Consider the following 20,552-nt stretch of genomic DNA (forward strand, 5'->3'; position numbering starts at 1 on the left):
TGCTGGTGACATGGCGAGCCTGCAGCCTGCCTGACCCCCAGGCTTTGCCCCTAGGTGGGCGCTTCAGCGCGGTTCAGGCGCAGAACTTTAAACGTATCCTTTGAGGTTTCGTCTTCTTAGTTTCGGCCTGAGACCTTTGGGGATTTTGGTGCTGCCCTGCTGGTTCTGACCCAGCCCCAGGCCTTCGGGTCTTCACTGCCGAGGGCCAGGGCTTCCCGAGGCTGGAGCCAGGGAGCTCGCCCTGCTTGGGCACGTTCTTTGCCAGCAGGCAGGGGCTGGAGTTGGGCAGAGGCGAGATGGGGGGGAAGAGGGGGAACACAGGCAAGTGAAGAGTCCAGATCGTGGGCTCCGACGCTGTCGCTGATACAAAGTGCAAAAACGTGGCTGTTCCTGCTTCCATTAAAAAACATGAAAAACAAGAGGCCAGAAAACTGCTCACAGGTTCCCCACTGGCTCCGCCTGGAAGTCCACGAGGTCCAGAGCTGGCTGTGGCCCACCCACGCCCGCTGCCCTGGGGCTGCGGGGATCTGTTCCTGAGGCAGTCAGTCCCAGTCCCCTGCAGGCCGCTGAGGGCTGAGCATCCGGAGGGGGCCCCTGGCGTCCACCCTCCTCCCTCCCGCCCTCCACCCCAGGAAGCTCCGGCTCCTTCTGTCCGATGAGGCTTTATTGCTATAGGGGGCGCACATGTGCTAGCGACCCGGCTCCTGGCCACGGCCCCCCTGTGGCTGCCCACACCAGCTCTGCGGGGCTCGCTCCACAGGCCACACGAGAGGGGAGACGGGAGAGGAGACCCTCGGAGCAGAAGAGGTCAACGTTCAGGGGGCAGGCCCAAGGCCTGACTCACAACCCAGCAAAAGGGCCCCAGGGTAGTGGGCGGCAGGGACAGAAAGCAGGCTGAAGTCTGGCTCGGGCCGGGCGCCTCCTGTGCTACATGAGACAATGCAAATGTCCTTCCCCACGTTTGCTAAGAAAGGGTTCGCTTGTGGCCGTCGTTTGACTGGTCCTGACCACCAGCTTTACCAATGCAGCATTTATTAAAAAATAAAATTAAAATAAAAAAACAGACCATTTGCATCACCAGGTAGTTTCTTGCCTAAGTGGAAGCAGCCCGGCCTCAGGGAGACGCGGCCTGAGGGAGGCGGCAGCGTCAAGCAGGACCATTTAACGTGGCTTCGGGAGAAGGTGACGCCTCCTCTTTCCTACGGGGTGGGGGTGAGGGTGGAAGAAGGGGAAACACTTTAGATTGGAAACTCCCGGTGGCCGAGGGCCGCCTGCCTCTGCTTCTCCACAGGCTCACCCCCTCTGGAAGTGCTGGCCAGCCACGGTGGGGGGAGGGGGGATTCTGCCCGAACCTCCCAAATTCACGTCAGGCACGGATAAGCCACTGGGCAGAGCAGGGCCGGCTGTGGGCCGCAGGGTCCCGGGGTCCCAATGGCAAGAGGGGTCAACCAGAAAAAAATGAGCCAACCGTAGGAGGGCAGCCAGGCTGGTGGGAGGCCCCTGTATGTAACCAGCAGCTGCCTGTCTCTGATGCCCACCCCCCACTCCTCCAGGAACGCTCTGGAAGCCCAAGGGAGCAGGAGAGAGGCTGCCATCCCTTCCCTCAGCCTCCCCAGCTCACCTGTCTTTCATCACTGTTTCCAGGGCAGCCGTGGTAGCCATTGTCGTGGCTGCTGCAGAGATAGTAGCTGTGAGGACAGTGGTGGTGGCTGCTGTGAGGACAGCGGTGGTGGCTACCGTGGGCATGGCTGCAGCAGCTGGGCTCAGGGGCTCCAGGGAGGGCTGCGAGGCACTGGGCACTCCCTTCTCTGACGTGGGCAGCTTATGGATCACCAGAGGCTCTGTGTGACTGGCGGAGAAGGCAAAGCTCTGCTCGTGCCAGCCCGCGGGCAGCTGGCCCCACTCCCCTGCCCTCCCTCCAGTTTTTGTCTCTCGCTCTCAATAGCCAAGTCTGTCTCCTGCATCCTCAGCTCAGGAACAGTCTTGCCTTGCCCCCTGGAAGGAGTTGTGGTACTCGAGCCGGGCTGCTGAGGCCATTCCTCCACCTCCTCGCTGACTTCCACCCCCACAACTCTCCTGAGTCCCTTCTCTACAGGTCCCCTGGCTGGCCCTGGCTTCCCCCGGCACCTCTGCCCACCTTTCTGACCCACCACTCGCTCATTTCATTCTTTCCCCCCACACTGGAAGGTTTTCCAAGCTTTCCTCAGCCCTCCACAAGCGCTAACCCCCAGCTCCAAACGTTACCCCTGTACCATGACTCCAACCCAGATCTCCAGGCTTGACCTCTCCCTCCAGGTCCCCGACGCATGCATCCATCCAACTACACAGCCACTCTCCTCGCTGCCCCTCACCAGGTGGGGCTCTCACTGTGTCAGGAGGCTCAGGATCTAAGGCTCGAATCCTGGGGGCCCCTCAGCTGGATGCTGGGCCGGTGCCTGTCCCTCTCCCGGTAGTTCCCCATGGGTACCATTTCATACCCTTCCCAATCTCACTCTAAGTGACCTTCCCCCTCTGGCCTCTGGCTAGGCCTCAGGCCTAGAAAGCTCCTCCTCCTCTTCTCTGCACCTTCCACTGCACAGAGAATGGACTAGCAGCCAGTACTGCGTCCTTGGTGCCTAGCCCAGTGCCTTTGTTCCCCAAAAGGAGGCGTGACACTGCCCCCCCCCCCGCCAGGCCCTTCAGAGTATCGGCGCTTGATGGGAGTGTACTGGGAAGGCTTAATGGAAGCCCAGAAGGAAAGCGGCAGCTGGCCTTGGGCGGCCTTGAGCTTGGCCATCTTGCCTGTGGACCCTCACCCACAAGACTGGGAAAGGAAAGGACCTGGGGACAGAGGATTGGACAAGACGCATAACCGAGTGGGGCGTCCGGCTGCGCCCTGGGAGGTTCCTAGCTCCAGATCCAGGCTCACTCGGGCCCCTCAAGCTCTCCCAGGGGTCCAGTCGGGCCCCGCCTCACCCAGCCAATGAGCTGCTGATCTTTAATCAGATTTTACCCACAGTCCTTCAGGCACCTCCTCTGGGAAGCCTTCCCTGGTCCCCCAGCTGCAAATGATCTTTATTTTCCTGAGTTCCTCATCACACCATCTGGACCTCTTCCACCACACGTTCCCAGGACAGTCACTTATCTGTGGCTTTCAAACAGTCTGGCCCCCAGCCATTTTCCAGCTTCCCGTCTCCTCTCCCCCAACTCTACAGTGTAACCACACCGCCCCCCCCCCATCCTTCTCTGGCCTTTGCACTGGCTGTCCGCCAGGCCTCAGAGCCACTGCCTCCTCAGCCCTGCCTCACAAAACCCCTCACTCCATGATTCAGCGCAGGCATCACCTCCTACCCAAAACATTTCCTGATCCTTCAAAGCAGCCCACACGACATTTCCAAGGGCACTGAGGGAGAGGGGGCAGTCAGAGATGAGTACAGGTTCAAACTTGGGGGCCCAAGGCAGCCACAGCAACCTACGTGGAGGGCAGTGGTCAGGGGACATGCCTGACTGGTCCACCCACTGCTCTGCTTCTGGACAGGCTGGCCAAGGCCAATGACCCAGGCTAGACTAGGACGGGGCGAAGCCGAGGCTTCAGGATGCCTAGCCCAACAGGGTCCTTCTCAGTAAGGCCGTGGGGGAGGAAGCCGAAGGAAACTGGGTCACATACGGGCGGGATTCTGTGGCTACCTGGCTAAGCTGCAGACCCTGGGCCTTGGCCTGGTTTCATCTGCTCAGTCTGACTCTGCTTGCACACCCTACTGAGTGGCTTCCTGGCAGGCACCCTCAAGGCTCAGCCCAGGGCTGCGGACAGAGGAAGAGCTTCTCCTAGACCTTCCTTCCCAGCCTCCTCTGCTCCTGACCCTGAATGAGGCAATGCAATCTCCAGGAGGAAAGGAAGGATTCCGGCCCCAGGAGAGCACAGCAGACAGAAAACAGGAAAGAAGAGAAAGGCCTGCAGGAGCAGCACCTAAAGGTTTGGTCTGGGCCCTGAACCTCTGGGGAGTTAATCTGACTCTCTTCTGAGGACGGCAAGCCCAGAAAGAAGGCCTGTCTAGAATGTAAAAGGGTCAGCTAGCCCTAGGAGGGGGCCCTTGGGAGAGGCCCTGTTCCTCCCAGCCTTGCCCAAAGCAGGTGAAGCTGGGGAAGGAGGAAAGGAAGGAGGAAAGAGGGGAGGGAACTCTCCCTCCTGCTTTCAGTTCCCAGGGACTTTCTGGCGGTCAGAAGGCCAGATTTAGAGCAGGAAGAGCCACATCTGACACATCTTAACTCCTACAACGCCAGGCTGATCGGGTCAAGGCTGCTCCTTCCTTTCATCCCTAACACCATCTTTCTTTCTTCTTTTTGCATCTTACTTCCTCAAACTCTGCAGGTGAAGCAGTAACTAGTCAGACCTTTACAGCTGCCCCCCAGCCCCCTCAGGGAGCCTGCTGCTTCAAGGGGCCAGTCCGCATCAGGCAGGGGCACGAGGCTGGACCTCAGGGGAGCAAGGACTGCCATCAGTACAAGGAAAGCTCTGACTCTGAAAGGTAAGGATCCTCCCTCAGGAGACCATGTCTGGGCTGCCGTCTTGTTCTCTCTCAATGCCCCACGGCGAAGGCCAAGGAGGAGGCAGGTGGCCAGGGCTGCTCCTAGGTTGAATACACACTCTCAGTGCTAAAACAAGTAAGCCCTGCTCATACAACAACCCCAACAACCAGGTCAGAGGGCAAGGCCCCCACCAAGGTGACAGGCCAAGTCTCATTTCTGAGCACAGGAACCACCCAGGACCTCACCCACCAGTGGTGCTGCCCTGGTGACAACCCAGCCGCTGCTGGCAGGAGGACACACCAAGCCCTCACTCAAAGCCCCCTCAGAAGGTACCGGCAGCTGCCAGGCCGGCCTGAGAGGCCCGGACCTCCGGCCTGCTCCAGCACAATCTGGGAGCCCTGCTGAGTCATATGAAACATCAGGGTAATTGACCTGTCATGCCTCAGAGCAGCTCTCCGGAGAATAAACAGAAAACCTTACCCTGTACTTTTCAGGGTGGGGAATCCGAGAAGGAGCTGGCTGCATCCCCTGTTTCCATCCACAATCAGAAACCCTGTCTAGGGTAGATCCGGGTGAGCCCAGACACTGGAGAGGGCTCAAGACCCTTCCTCCTCCCCCAAAGGAGGCAGGTCAGGCTCCGTCCCTGTAGCTGAGAGAGCTCAGGGTCAGAAGTCCAGAGGTCACCGAGAGTCTTGGGGGTTCCACAGGACCCCACAAATGACACTGCTCTTGAGCTATCCCCACTCCTCTGTGACTGGAGAAGGGGTCCCCCGGGGTTCTAGAACCCTGGATGCATCGCTACTATCTACAGGCCCTCTTCCTGTGGGTTCAAGAGCATACAAGCAAGAGCCATGGTGACAGGCTGAGAGGGGCAGGCCCCAAGTAGGGAGCCCGAGAGAAGGGGAAGAGAAGAGAAAAGGGTAAAGACCACTCTGGGGGGCCAAAGGAGAGCTTCCGAGCGCCGGCCCGAGCTCAGTGCGAAGGGCCACCGTTGTCCCCAGCAGCCCAAGGCAGGGGCCCCTCATGAACACGAGGACAACGTCAGTTCCTGGGCCCCCTGGACCTGGGGCAGTCTCAACAGAGCTGGGTAACGTCGTGTGTGCGTGAACGTGTGCGTGGTGTCTCGGTAGCCTTCACTGCAAGGACACGCGACCACCTCCCAAAGACCTTGAGCTTGATGGTTTTCTAGGGGAGGCTTTTAACAGCTTGGAGGAAGTAGACTTCCCAAGGAGTAGAGATACTGGTGAAAAGAAGATGTGGCAAATACAGGGAAGGATGGAAGGAAGGAAAAGAGGGAGGGAGGAAAGATGGAAGGAAAGAAGGGAGGGAGGGAGTGTTCTTAGGACAATCTCAGCTCTTGGTGCGTAGCCACAGCCATTCTCCCCCATGGAAAAGGCAAAGGTGTCATTTATACCCGTGGTTACACAAATGTGGCTTTAATCTAGAACCGTGCTTTAAAAAAAAATGACCAAAATGTCCAGGCCCTTGGCCCCAGAGATCCAACTGTGCATACCCTGAGGAAGAAAGAAGTGAGACAAGGTCCCCTGTACATGAGAATATTCACAGCAGCACTTTTTTTTGGGGGGGCAGTAAAGAATTGGGAATAAAGTGGGTACCACTGATCAGGAAGTAGCTAAATCACAGTTATTGTGGTTAAAAGATATAATGGAATACGACTGCACAGGAAACAAGGAATCTTGATTACTCCAAAAAGCCTATGAGGACAACAGGGGCCCGTGCCCAGTGAAGTAAGCAGGAAGAGACCCCGACGTGACGCCGCGAGGTAAAGGCAAAGATCCGAACCAGAGGCAGCCGAGGCTGCCCCAGGACAGGAGCAGAGACAAAGCACTGAGCTTCCTCCCTGGACGTGCACCATGGCGGGCACTGGGAGACAGAGTGAAGATGTCCCTTAGCCTTGCCAGATACTGGGTTTTTCCCTCTCTTCTAAAATCCTTGTGATACAAGAGGGATGCTGGGTAGAAGGAAGGGGAAGGAGATATTCAGAAGCAAAGGTGATGCTCTGACACGAGTTATGAATAAAAATGGTAAAACCCAAACCATGGCTCTCCACTCGCAGAGCTGAACTCCGCCAGATCCGCACTATGGCCTGTGGGCCGCACTGTGATTTAGGAAACTATCTGTTCTGCCACATTTCTATTCATTTGGTGAGCCAGCCCCCGGCTCTGTGTGGATCTGCGTACAAGGCCCCAGCCTGAGAGTTCTCTGCCATCTGCAAAATGGGAGGATCTGAATTCCAGGACAGAGAAGGAGGACTTTTCTCCAAGAAAAATGAGGAAGGCAAGCCTCCCTGGGTGTCTGTGTATGGGAATTTAAATACTGTTTATCACAGATATGGACAGCTCATCCCTCTTCCATCTGAAGGGATGTATTTTTTTGAAGAGTAAACATCCAGAGAATTGGGGTCTCCTCTCTTTGGCCCCTTCTTCCTCCTCTTTTCTCTTTCTCCTTCAACTCACTGTACTACAGAAGTCAAGCTTTTGAAAACAAGATTCTGTGGGTGCTGGGGGAGGGGGTGTAAGAATGGGGACTGTCTGACGACGGGCGGCCATTCGGCCTCCCTCCCTGCCTCCCTGCTGCCTTGGTGCTCAGGCGGCCTTCCCGACACTAACGCTCTTTCTCCACTCCGGGAAGCAGCACCAAATGGTCCCTAATTCTTTTCATCTTTTTGTTCACTCTGGGTCCCCAGCCAGAGCTTATCTGCTGAATAAATGCTAGGTAGCACAGCAGATAAAACACTGGGTCTGGAGTACAAACTGATTATTTCCTAGCCGTGTGACTGTGGGCAAATCACTTAATCTCAGTCTGCCTCAGTTTCCTCATCTGTAAAACAGGGATAAAAACAGCACCTACCTCTCAGGCTTATTGTGAGGATTAAATGAGGTAATTATAAACTGCTTGACACAGTGCCTAGCATACAGAAGATGCATATTTTCCCTTGCCCAATTTACCTTGTTCACAGAGTTACAAATGAAGACATGTAACAATTTCCCCTACTTTAAGCTGCCTGTTACTGCGATGACTCTTGAAGGCTCTGTTGTGTGTCTGGACCTGGATGCATTAAAAGACCCTAAAGCCATGTTCCAGCGGGAAGGGACCTGGGCGACGTCCAGTCCAGTCCAGCCCCGCCTGTGGGAAGGGAGGTACCCAGGAGGCTCATCCAGGAAGCATCTGAGGCAGATTTCAAATTCTGGTCTTGCTGACTGCCACAACAGGGCCCTAGCCACTGCACCACCCTGTCATCAGCCAGGGCCCATGAGAACACAGCTCTAGGACTGGAAGCGTCGCGTGTGCCTGTGGGTCTACACTGTCTCTCCCATGACGGGCTCCCTCCCAAGGTACCCCATCCTGGGGAGCTGGGCTTTAACGTGCTTGTACCGTTGCCTGTGAGGATCCCACTGGAGGCATAAAGGCAGCCCTGGGCTGCCGGTCACTCCGTCAGTTGGGCCTACATCTTATCTGCCTTTGGCAGCCCCCGACCGGGGATGGGGGCCACTCTAGCACAGTGCTAGGACCAAAGGAAGTGGGCTTCTGGCCTGAAGGGAGTTCTAAGATGAAAGGAGGTCAGGAACCAAGAAGAATTTCATCCCCTACTTTCTATTTAGAAGCGGGATGGCTCTGCGGGCACCTCGAGAACTGCCACAGAGCAGGGTGTGAACACCTAGGGCTGATGTGGCAGATCAGTGTAAAGAGAAGGACAGCCCAGCCACGAATCCCAGGGGGCACACAGAAGAAGCTGGCCAATTCGACATCCTTTTGTCTTCTGCTGAGGTTCAAGCTGCCCCATTCAATCCTCATGGCAAGGCCTCCCGGACCACCTCACAGGCTTCAGCACTGCTCTCACCCTCCCCAGGCTAGCCCAGGCTCTGTCCCCTCAGGGCACTTGGCCGCTGTCCACGAGTTGAGCTGAGAGGCCCAACGTTGCCCTGCCCTGTGGGGGAGAGATGGGCAGCAGCTCTTCCCAATCAAATGAATGTGCATCCACCACTATTTCCTCTCTTTGGACTTGGCCTTTACACACCCCCGAGAGCAAGTGCTTAAAGACGGAGTACAGATGGGGGCCGGCCTGGACTGGGGGAGAAACAAACCCTTCCTTCTGCTCAGGGTGCCTTGTCTGTAAGATGCTGCTTCGTCCAGGCTGGGCTCATGGCCGCTGTTTTGTCTGACAAGCTCTCCTCCCCGGACCTCAGTGATGCTGAGATGCCAAGCCCTCCATGCTCTGCCTTCCTCCAAGACAGTGGCTTATGAATCAGAAGGGGTGTGGAGGTAGAGGAGGGCCAGGGCCACCTGTCATCCAGGGGGGCGCGTGCACTGCTACCTCTCCAGTGAGGGGCCCCGGCAGAAGCACTAGAACCCAAGAGGAGACCTGGCCAGATGTCTGTGAAGAAACCCAAGATCCTGCTACAGGCAGGTTGTGGTCTGGGGAGGGCTGCCACACAGGCAGGGAAACTCTCAGTCAGCCTCACACTGGGCAGCCTGAGACCACAGGACAAAAGCCTGGGTCAGCCAGGAGACGGCGAGTGGTGGGAGTACTAACCTTCCCAAGCCTGAAGTGCATCTCCTCCTGTCCATCAGTGACCACCCTCCCAGTGGCAAAGAAGAAACCAGATTGTGCCACCGAGTCCTCCCTCCCATGCCCTCTCTAGAGGCAAAGCAATTCAACAGGTCAGCCAGTATTCATTCACTAAGCACCTACGAGGCCCAGGCACCAGATTAAAGAGCTTCTATCTCCCAAGACAGAGTCATCGAGTGCTGGAAGGGACCTCGGTAGTGATCTCGTCCAGCCCACACCCCAAGGCCCACCTGCCAGCCTTTTCAAAGCCTCACCACCTCTGAAGGAGGCAGCTCAAATGGTCCGCCTGTGCCACTTCCCCCACTGCTCCCAATATGGGACCACAGCCCAGACACTGAAGGTTCCTTCGAGGGATCCCCTACAGCACCCCCCAGGCCTCTCTGCTCCCTGGTCCTGCTCTGGGACTCTGGTGACCACCCAGGTTTCTAGGCCTTCTTCCCACAAGGCCTCCTCGGCCAGGAGCACCTCCCCATTCTGCCTTCCCTTAGGTACGACCCTTGGCCTCACCCATTTCCCAAGATCAGACCTGGGGAGGAGCTGAGACACAGCACTAGTCTGGAACCTTCCATCACCCTTTTTCATGGTGATCAGCTTTCCTGAACTAGGGGACCATATGTGATCACTAGACACCATTTACAGCAGCCTGGATCAGCTGGAGGTTAAGTGAGGCAGGAGTAACACTTTTGAGGGCCCCATCTAATACTCCACACGGATTTAAGGGATGAGGAAGCAGCCTGAGCCAGGAGCCTCCCCTTAGAACGTCTCAGACAAGCCTCAGGCCCAGTGCTAGACAGGCAGCACAGGTGGAAAAGGAACCTTCTTGTACTGATTGCCTGGAAAAATGACAAGCTGAGGAAGGGACCCTTGAAACAGGATTTCTTCAGGGAGTGAGTACTCAAAAGTCTATCCCCAGCCAGAAACACGCTGGTGCCTCATGACTGAGCATCTCTGCCCTGCGCATGACACAGCCCCCAAGCTGGGGAGAAGGGGAACCGAGCCCTACTCAGCATCACCTCTGAGCCCACTCCTAAGCCCGGCCCCTCCTCTCACACCTGGTCAAGGCGGCCTTCTCCTTCTTGGCGTCCACAGTCAACTTGGGGCCCTCTTGTCCAGATCCGAGACTGACGGTTTCTGTGACGATACCTGCTTTCTTCTCTTCCTCCTCCTCCTCCTCACTGTCTGAGCCCCCCGAGGAGCTGCTGTCAGAGGCCACCAGGGGGGCCTTCCTTGCCACACACACATTCCAGACGCAGGGAGCAGCTGGGCTGACTGCAAGGGAAGAGAAGCCCAGTCACTCCGAGGGTGAGGGAGCACGAAGCAGACCCACGCTCCCTTCGGCCTGCTCTCTGAAATCTGCCTTGAACCCAGAAGCAATCTCAATCCGAACCGGCCCTGTCTTTTGTGGCACACGCACGTCCACGAGTTTACAGTCTGCTGTCGGCCTGATGAGCACCAGAGGCGTCTGGCGCTCAGGGCCTGGGGAGGAGGTCCAGGCCAGCCAGCCCCCGGTGTTTCACCAAAACGCTCCTGGGACAGTATCCTCTCTCCTCCATCCTGCTGGCCACCCCTTAAGCACATGCAGACGCAGCAGCCCAACGCTCCTGGGGCATCCTAGCACCCTCTCTCCTACACTCTGTTCCTCTCTAGAGCTGGCTTAAGCACTGTGAACACCCAGTTTAGCATACAGAGCTTGTGGTTTTCCCCCTTGGGCACTCTCTTTTTAAGCTCCCACTTGGCTAGAGAACCAGGACACAAGCAGGAGTAGCCCGGGCCTTCTGTCTGCAGGACAAGCGGGAGGCTCAGAAGCAAGCCTCCTGAGGAACAGGGACCTAAGCCTGAATGTCCCGGGTCTCCTTTCTATTCTCCATCCCGCTGTCCCCCCGAGGCTGCAGCGACTCAGGGCCCTCCTCAGTGATGGAGCTCGCATGGCCATGCTGACACTGGACCTCTTCTCATCGTGTTTTACATCTTGCCTCTTTTGGCCCAAGGCTTAGCAAGAATGCACAATAAAGCTCCAAAAGTTTAAAGAAGAAACCCTAATATTTTCAGAATATTTTAAGAGGCCATGCGGTAACCCGAAGCCCCAACATCCCTTCCTTGAACCTGCTTGGCCTTCAGGTGAATTTTCTTTGCGGATCTCATGCAGAAGCCCATCCCTACAGTCTGTTCCAGAGAGCTGGGAGCCCAGCCCTGTGGCCAACTTGACCCTCAGCAGCTGGCAAAGCTGCTGGTTCTCCTGCTGACCTGCTCACCTCTGCAGGGGCAGTGGCAGTGGCAGTGATGCTACAGGCCCAGTGCAGAACCAGACCCGCTCTCAGCTTCACTATACACCAGACGCACTCCCCCACTACCTTTCCACCTCCCAGGCTCTGAGCCCACTCACAGCTCTTGTCCTGGCTCTGCTTGGGCTTCCCCTCAGAAGGGCTGCTCCCTGTGTCCACAGGAGAACTGCATCGAGGACCTGATTCTGAGCTGAAAAAGAGAGGCCAGGGAATGCACGTGACAGGGCCAGAAGAACGAGCGCATGCCACTTTACAGACCTCCCCAGAAACCCTCTTGGCCCAATAAGGATCACCAGGCTCGACAAGGCATGAGTCAGTGCATAGTGCCTGTCCTGTCCTCCCTGCCAGGAGTCTCTTACCAGCAAAACGACTGAAAATCTGTGAATTTCGCCCAGCCTTTTTCATCCGAAGTGGAAGTGTCTGGAGCAGCTGCATCCCATACACGAGAACCGATGTCCATGGCCACACCTGAGGGAGGGGGCTTTGAATTTACTGGCTCATCAAATACAGCTGTCCATCCAGAGCCTGCAGATTGGGGGGGGGGAGGCAGGGGGTGGCAGGGGGCGGAGGCGAGAGCAGTGGTTACTGTGGCTACAGCTGGGTTCTTGCTAAGGGAGGAAGGAGGGAGGCAGCCCAAGAGAAGATTGCCTCTCATCCAGAGGTGAGGACCACACCTAGGGCTGGACCTGTTCATCATAAAAGAACAGGACAGCAGCATCACACGGAGCCCTGGGCCTGGGCTGCCCACAGGAGAAAGGCTGGCTGAATTCTTTCTCGATCCCCGCCAATGGGATGACAGAGTTCATAGTCTAGGCCCCAAATGGGCCCACTGTCTCAGGCAGGCAGCAGGATGCTGAAGCCCAGAGGCTGGCAGGACCAGAGCTTCTCCTGGATCAGGGCTCAGGACTTTCAGGGCCCCTGTTACTGAGCCCTAGACTAGGCAGGGACATGGGGCTAAGGCCTGGCAGCAGGACCGAGAGAAGCCATTTGGGCCCCAGGGCCCGTGGGGATGGCATGGGCAAACCTTTGGGCATGTGATCGCACTCCCCCGTCCCCCAACATACCAGGCCCACCAAAAGCTACGCTGCGTCGCTTGCCAAGGCGTGGTGCCTGGAGAAGGGCTGAGCTCATGTGGCATCTCCAGGACCAGCCTTTGCAAGGAGCAGGTTCTCAGGGCAGGGTGGGGGACCAGGCAGGAATCGCCCCCAGGAGGTCTCCTCACCTTCCGAGGAGGCCAGGTCTTCATCCTGCAGGCTGAGGTCGCTGGTGCTGTTGCTCTTTGAAGGAGGAGTGCCACCATCCTGCAGGACTTCCCCGGCCTCTGCCTCCTCCTCCTCCTCCGAGTCCTCGCTGCCGTCCTGATCCCCGTTCTCCAGATTACTTTTGGCAGAATACTCTGAGGTATGTGATGCACCAAACCTGGAACAAAATGAAGGTGAGCGGGAAGGGGCCCGGCAGCCGGCTCTACTCGCCTGAGCCTTCCATACCGCTGACACCCAGGGCCACGGGCCAACGGAGGGCCGGGATGCTGGAAGAGAATGGCCGCGTGAGAGGAAGGCCAGGAAACAGGGCCCTGAAAACCTGGTGGAAGAAGCGTGGCACCAGATCACGGCCACCTGACGCAGAGCCCTTCACCGACGAAGGACAAAGAGGCGGGAAGGCCCCCTGCAGGAAGCGGGCCTGGGGCTCTGCAGCATGGGATTCTGGGACATTTTCCAAAAACAAAATCAAACACCCCAGAGCCCAGCAAGCAGAGGGCCAGCTTTCCAGGCATCTCCAATTTCTGGGGTAGAACCCCTTCCGGAACCAAACGAGTCAAATGGGGATGGATTCTCAGTGTAAAAACTGAGGTTTGTCATTAAACTGCTCACAATGATATGGCACCTACTGCGTGCCAGGCATCGTGCGAACCCCCCACAACTCTGGGAGGTGCTGTTACGATCCCCACTTTACAGCTGAGCAAACTGAGGCAAGCAGAGGCTGGCAACTTGTCCACGGTCCCCCCGCTGGTTAGGGTCTGTTGTGAGGATCCAATGAGGAAACAACTGTAAGGTGCGCAGCCCAGTGCCTGGCACACAGTAGGTGCCTTGTGAACTGTCTCTCTGAAACCTGCTTGCGGTTCTCTCTCTGGAACCCGGCCCATGCAATCTAATCACTGTCCTAGGAGGACGGGCTGCCTTTCCGGAGCCTTCTCCTCACCAAGTCCTTAGCCCAGGGGTGTCAGACACACATTGTGGCCCGTTTCTCTCTCTGTTTATGCCACTGCTTAGGCTGAGCCTCAGAGGGGAGTACTCAAGGGCCTTCCCTGTCCTCACTGCCATTCTCTGGATACTCCATTTCATCTGAGTCCTTCCTAAATTCAGCATCCAGGATAGAGCAAAAACCTCCTGGTCGGTCATCTGTTAAACCTACTACGTGCCAGGCACAGCGCTCTCAGAGCTGGGGATACAAAGAAACATAACAACGAGCCCCTGCCCTCAAGGACCTCACAATCTAATGGGAGAAACAACATGCAAACAACTACGTACAAAAAAGATACAGAAAGGAAAAGCAGGAAACAATTAATAGATCAGGAAAGGCTTCTCATAGAAGGCAGGATTTTAGGTAGGACTCAAAGGGGGTCAGGGAAGCCAGGAGGTAGAGATGAGAAGGGAGCAAGTTCCAGGCATGGGAGACAACCAGAGAAAACACCTGCAGTCAAGAGATGGAACAGCCAGGGGGATCAAAGATGGGGTGGGGTAGGGGAGGGAGGAGGGCCTTAGTTATGAAGGGCTCTGAACACCAAACAAGAGAGTCTTCTGTATTTGCTCCTGGGTGTGTGTGTGTGTGTGTGTGTGTGTGTGTGTGTGTGTGTGTGTGTGTGTGTGTGTACACGCGCATGCGTGTGTGTGCACGTGCATGAGAGAGAGAAAGAGAGAGAGAGAGAGAGAGAGAGAAAGAGAGAGAGAGATGGCTGCACCTGCACTTTAGGGAGATCCCTTTGGTGACTGAATCTATGCAGGATGAACCGAGTGAGGAGAGACCCTGAGGCAGGCAGACCCATCAACAGCTATGCCAAGAGTCCAGGTGTGAGGCGGCAGGCTTAGAGGAGGGGAAGGAGCGTGTTCAAGAGATGAGGCACAGATGAAGTCAACAGGCCCTGGCACCAGCTCGGCTGGGGGTGACAGAGTGACTCCAACCAGGATGACTCCAAGGGTGGGAGCCTGAGGGATGGGAAGGTGACGACGCCCTCAACAGGAATGGGGAGGGCAGAGGGGGGAAGGAGATAATGAGCTCTGTTTTGAACATGTTGAGCTTAAGATGTCTACTGGACATCCTGGAAAAGGAAATGGCCCCGCACTCCAGTATCTTTGCCAAGTAAACCCCAAATGGGGTCACAAAGAGTCGGACACCACTGAAATGACTCTACCACAACAGTGACACATCCGTCTCTGATGCTGAGATTTGGGGCAGGACACGCTCATCAGATCCATGGGAGCTGAGGAGATCACCCAGTAGTCCAGAGACAGCAGAGGGCCCAGGACAGAGCTCTTGGGACACCTGGAGGAGGATCCAGAGCAGCAGTGGCCAAAAAGGCAGGAGGAGACCTGGGGAGGGGGTCCCCAGAAGTCTAATGAGAAGGGACTGGTGGCCCCTCGCCTCCTCCAGGACCGCCGCTGCACCACTTCTCAGGCTTCCTCACCAAAGCTGTAGTGAGGACCTCAATCCTCCTAGTGGATTTCCCAGCTTCCTCCCAAATGCCTAAAACACACACACTTGCCCACACAACTCGTAGATTTAGAACTAGAAGGGATCTGAGAGGCCGTACCCCACTTCACAAGGGGCAGCGACTTGTTCAAGGTCACTTAGTGAGGGACATGGTGGGATCTGAATTCAAGTCCTTGGCTCCTCCCACTGTCACGCTGCATCCGCTCTGCCCCCTCTGCCTTCCCCATCTCACTTCCTCCGAGAGGAAGGGGGTCTGAGTCTGGAGCCTCAGAGAGCGCACTCCGGCCCCGGCCCTGCTTCCTTCTGCCACATCCACCACGTGGGGATGTGGGGGGAATGGTGGCTGCCAAAGGATCACGCGGCCAGGCCCCTGTGAGGTCGACCAGAACAGACAGGACTGCGGGCTCGGGAGGAGCTGGCTCAAGAGTGCCGTGGGTTGAATGTTCAAGGACAGCAGGCACTACAGCTCAGGGCTCCAAGTGTTGCTCTATCAGATGTCGGCACTTGAGGCAGTGATGGAGAAAATGTTCCTAATACAGATCAAACTTACAAGTCTGCTGGGCGGACACTTTCTTGGGGGGGACTGGTTGTGAAAACATTTACCAGCACAGCCGGCCTTAGAGCTCTTCAGCTGGTGACCAGGAGCCCAGTTCTGGAGCTGAGGCAAGAGGCGTCCAGAAGGAGGCTCCCTGGTGCCCCAAACTTCCCTCCCTCATTTCCCACAGGCTGCAGGTGGCGTCAATCTGGGGAGGTGGCTGCAGTCCCCTGGCTTCTGTGGGGTCTGAAGGACTTCACCCCACAGCAAAAGCGGGGTGGGGGGGATGCCTTCCTGTGGCCACAGTGGGTCCTGCAGCTGATACCCCCACCCTCCCTCAGGGTGCTTGTGCAAGGTGACTTCTGCTTGGCTCCCCCATGTCCATCAGCTAGATCCACATATCTGCCACCACCCAGGTACCTGCTGCTCCAGTCTCCACACCCACCTACGGGGCCCCCCACTTCAGGAAAGCGCCTTCTTCCTCCTGCTGGAGGATTCTTCCAAATCTCCCCAGGTCTCTCCCTCCTGAAACGCCTCCGTGAACATGGAGTCCCCTTCTCTGAGTGCTAGCTTGACTCTGCCTCCCGACCCACTAGGCAGTGAGCCCAGAAAGGGCAGAGGCTGCTTTGTTTGGGCTTTTCATCCCCACTGGTTAACGCGGCTGAATGCACTGCTTAATAAATAGCCATGGATGTCAGTGATTGGGACGAAGAGGCAGGAAGGAGGAAGACATGAGAGGAAGGAGAATCAGAAAGAGTGGGAGGACAGGGGAGGGAGAGGAGGAAGAAGAAGAAGAAAAGAGGAGGACATGGAGAGACATGGAGAGGGAGAGGAGGAGGAGGCAGTGATGGTAGAGGTCCAGGTTGCTGTTTGAGCTGCTGGCCAGGCCATCTGCTGCACTCCAGGGGCAGAGGCCCTAAGGACCAGAGCAGGCCACTAGGAAATCGTGCCCCTACCGCCCGTGGCTCAGGGAGGGCCCCAGGGATGAGCGCGGCCAGCCAGGCGCCCGTTGGGTCAGCTGAAAGGGCCGTCTGGCCTCACCTCACCTGGTTCTGGATTTTGCTTGAGTTGCATAGTTGATCTCCTTGTCCTCCCAGATGTCTTCCTCCTCCTCATTGTCATCGAATGGCTGGATCCGATCATTGCAGCATGCTTCAAACAGAGATGCATTGGGCTGAAACAAAGTTCCACGGAGATTAGCTCCTGGAGCTGTCTCCCCAAGCCTCCTCGGTGTGGAAGGGCAGGGCACTGAGAGGGCCTCTCGGAGGAGGGCGGTCCCGCTCTGCCCCGCACAGGGCCTTCCTTTAGACGCACAGGGCCTTCCTTTAGACGCGCCTCCTGCTCTCCCCACCTCGGCCCCAGTCTGGCCTCAGGCCTCCTGACCCTCCCTTCCTTTCCTTGCTCTAACCGCAAGGCCCAAGTCTGCTGCTGCGCAGGCCTCAGGGTGGAGACTGACAACCATTGATTCCAACTCCCCTGCCCCAGTGCCAAGCAGCAAGGACCCCCCAGGCCCACTTACACTGTCATCATCAGCGTCAATGTTGAAGTTGATCTCAGCAATCCTGTCAAAAGGGGCACTGCAAAAAAGACAGATGTGAGCACTCAGACTGTGGGGCGGGCTGCCAGCCCCCGCCGTCCTGACACCCCCCACTCGGCTGGAGCCGTGGCCACAGACTTGTGGGACGGGGATGGACGGAGAAGTGATGTCACAACAGAACAATGCGAGGCTGCTGGGTTTTGGCTTCCAAATGGCCCTTTGCTCTTTAGCCCGGATCTGGTGGTGCTACAGAGGACCCTGGGGAAGGGTGGGGGGCAGGGTGAAATGACAAAGGCCAGTCTGGCAGCTCCCCCATCCCTGATGACCTTGGACTCATCCCTGAGCTGGACACTGCTGCGAGCTGGGACAACTTCCTGGGCATCCTGTGTCTGATGCCCTCAGGAAACTTCATTCCATAAAGCAAAGCCATAAAGGAGAATGTGGGTTAACAGCCTAAGGGAGGTTCAGGCGTGCTACTGAAACACGGCCACAGCTCCGGCTCCTGGTGTGTCAGAATAGCGTGATCCCAGTCCTAGCCTCCGCTCTCTGCCGCGGCGGTGGCGAGGAGGGGAAGCGTCACCGTGGCAGACTCGGCATCTCGTCTGCACACGGATCCAGGGACGTCTCACAGCTCAACACTAAGTGCATCAGCCTCATGTGTCCAGACTGCGTGGGACCATCTGGGGGCTTCTTAAGGAAAGGATCTTAAAATAGGTAATATTAGTAGTGAGCATTTCCACAGTGCTTGATGGCTTGTGAAGCAGTTTTTCTACTTGGGCAGGACAGCTCTGTTTGTGGTGGCAAAGAAGTGGTCACTGAGGGGATGCCCATCAACTGGGGAATGGCTGGACAAGGGACGGCGTGTGAATGTGATGGAATGCTGTTATGTCGTAAGAAAGGATGAAAGAGATGGCTTCTGAAAAACCTGGAGACATCTATGAATGGATACTGATGGAAGTGAAAAGAACCACAACCATTTATGCAGAGATAACAATGGAAACGATGGCCGCTATGGGGCGCCACGGCCCACAGAGTGTTGGGCCTGGACTCAGGACAACTCTTCCTTCCTGAGTTCAAATCTGGCCTCAGACACTCCTAGCTGTGTGACCCTGGGTAAGTCACTTCACCCTGTTTGCCTCAGTTTCCCTGTCTGTAAAATCAGTTGGAGAAGGAAATGGCAAATCACTCCAGTATCTTTGCCAAGAAAACCCCAAGTTGGACACAACTGAAAAACAGCTGAACAACCACAAACAACGTAAAGACAAACATCCCTGAAAGACGTGGGAGCTCTGATCAGCGAACGACCAGCCACGGCCTGAGGCCTCCTGACGAAGCCCGTCCCCCGCACCTCCAGACACACAGCCGATGGACTGAGCACAATGGTCGGGGAGTGGGGAGGCCGAGAACGAAAATAAACTGAACTTGAGGCCAAAAGGACCGGGCCAGTCTCCAGGACTAACCAGACACCAGACACAGGCTCTTCCTCACTAGCTAGTCTGGCGAACTCACTTGATATTATCATCCTGGTCTGCAAATTCTTCATCGTTGAAGCCAAACTGGTCCACGAAGTTGGCTGTCATCTGCTGGATCTGGTATTCAGAGAAGGCCTAGGGGAGACAGCCAAAACGGAGACGGCGGGCACTGTGCAGGGGATCCACAAAAGCGTGTCTTGTTTAAAGCCCTCCGAGTTCTCCACCCATTCCCCACTTCCTCCAGCGGTTGGAAGGGCCATGCTCCCCTCTTGGAGACCCTTTCCCAGCCTGCGTGCCCTCAGTGTGTTCGATGACCCTCTCTGTAGGGTCAGGGAGCAGAGGCAACTCCAAGCCCTTCAGGTTAGAGCTGAGGAAATGGAGGCCCAGGGAAGTCATGTGACTTGCCCAAGGCCACTGAGCTCCTCAACCCCAGCCCAGACCCTCTAGCTCCAGAGCTCCAGAGGCCCCGGAGTTCCAGGACCGGCCGTGGCACTCACCTGCTGCAGGGACAGCTCGTTAGGAAAAGCGCTCTCCATGTCCTCATCTTCACTGGAGGAGTGGAGGTGATGAGTACTCACCTGAAACACAGGCAGCCCCAGGGGGGGCTCAGGGGGAAGGCAGGACTCAGCGTCACCCCCTCACCCTGCCCCCGGCCCCCAGAGCCAGAAGGGGGCACACCGCTGGGGCCTGGACGCAGGACCCCGGGGGCCGGAGCTTGCAGGAGTGTACCCCGAGTCCCTCGAGGCCTCAGCTGCCTGGTGTCCAACACGCCCACCTGGGCGAGCCGCTCAATCCCTAATGGCCTCCTGGAGAGGCGTCCCTGACCTCGGCCTCACCTGCACAACCCACGGGCGTGCCACCTCCCCCTCAGCCACCACTGAAGGAAATGAGTGAAGAGGTAAACCAGTGACCACTGGTGACCAGGAAACAAAGTGAAACGCTGACCCTCCCGCTTCCTGCTCCCGTGAGCCTCTGTCTACCCACACCTTGCCTTGCAGCAAGACACAAAAACACAGAAGGCACCGTGGTGCCGCCCCTCACCAGGTCGACAGTGTTCCTCCGGTTGGTCTCCGGCAGCGTCTCCTCCACAAAGCTCTCCCATCGCCCTCGACAATCCTCAGGAAGCTCTGTAGGGGAAACAGCTCTCTCTGGTCAGAACAGCTACTGGAGCTGAAGGTGAGATCAGACACCCTGAAGTGCTGGACCATGGATCCAGGGCTGGCTGGGACCACAGAGGTCGGGGAGGCCAAACCCGTCATTTTAAGATTGGTGGAAATAAAAAAGAGGTGACAATCCGATGGGGATGAAGTGGCAGAGCCAGGATTTGCACCCGGGACTCTGACTCAAAATCCAGGCCTTCTTCCACTGCATCCCCTTGAATGAGGGGGCCTCGACGTCTGCTAGAAGGGACCTTTGAGCTCGCCGAGCCTGGCCTCCTTGTTGGAGAGCGCCGTGGCCTGGGCCCAGAGGTGTTGCACTCAGGCCCCCTGTCTCTAAATCCATGGCTTTTCCCATTGCACGGAGACCTCCATTCCAATGGTCATCCTCATTTATCAGCACTCCCAGGCATACAAAGCCTTTGCCTACCCTCTCTGGGAGATCAATGGAGGCTGGATCACACTCCAGGGCCCCCACAAGATGGCTCACTCCTGTGGTGTCTGGGGCACTGCCATTTTCTTCCCCAGGACGGCAGACATGGTACTGCCCCATTTCACTGGACGAGCTGAGTGAACTCTGGGCATGCTTGCCCAAGCTCTCATGGGCTGGGGGGCATCCCTGAACACTATGAGAGTCCCAGACCACAATCTGTGGACACCGCATAAGGGACAGCTGCTCAAGAAGGTGGCCTGGCCTTCTTCCTTCCCAATGCCAGCCCACCCCATGGACAGGGCAGGGCCTAGGAAACAGCTAGGCCGCCCTG

At 56.9% G+C, this 20,552-nt stretch overlaps 1 protein-coding gene across 3 annotated transcripts in view; it reads right to left on the bottom strand.

The window, feature by feature from the left end:
* Positions 1-1,015: 1,015 nt before the first annotated feature.
* Positions 1,016-20,552, bottom strand: part of PPP6R2 (protein phosphatase 6 regulatory subunit 2) — a 135,595-nt gene continuing 116,058 nt past the window's right edge. For 2 of the 3 annotated variants that reach the window (XM_020982852.1, XM_078147886.1), the window contains 11 exons: positions 19,673-19,758; positions 19,129-19,209; positions 18,669-18,766; positions 17,142-17,199; positions 16,669-16,796; positions 12,602-12,798; positions 11,739-11,904; positions 11,481-11,569; positions 10,150-10,366; positions 1,622-1,849; positions 1,016-1,199 (listed from right to left, as the gene is read on the bottom strand). In XM_020982852.1, the coding sequence (XP_020838511.1) occupies positions 1,148-1,199; positions 1,622-1,849; positions 10,150-10,366; positions 11,481-11,569; positions 11,739-11,904; positions 12,602-12,798; positions 16,669-16,796; positions 17,142-17,199; positions 18,669-18,766; positions 19,129-19,209; positions 19,673-19,758 (1,400 nt within the window). In that variant the 3' untranslated portion in view covers positions 1,016-1,147. The remainder of the gene's footprint in view (positions 1,200-1,621; positions 1,850-10,149; positions 10,367-11,480; positions 11,570-11,738; positions 11,905-12,601; positions 12,799-16,668; positions 16,797-17,141; positions 17,200-18,668; positions 18,767-19,128; positions 19,210-19,672; positions 19,759-20,552) is intronic. The other variant, XM_020982857.2, reaches the window with a different exon arrangement.

The sequence above is a fragment of the Phascolarctos cinereus genome, unplaced genomic scaffold, assembly GCF_003287225.1.
Source record: "Phascolarctos cinereus isolate Bilbo 61053 unplaced genomic scaffold, phaCin_HiC Scaffold_1;HRSCAF=81, whole genome shotgun sequence".
In the NCBI taxonomy this organism is placed as follows: domain Eukaryota; kingdom Metazoa; phylum Chordata; class Mammalia; order Diprotodontia; family Phascolarctidae; genus Phascolarctos; species Phascolarctos cinereus.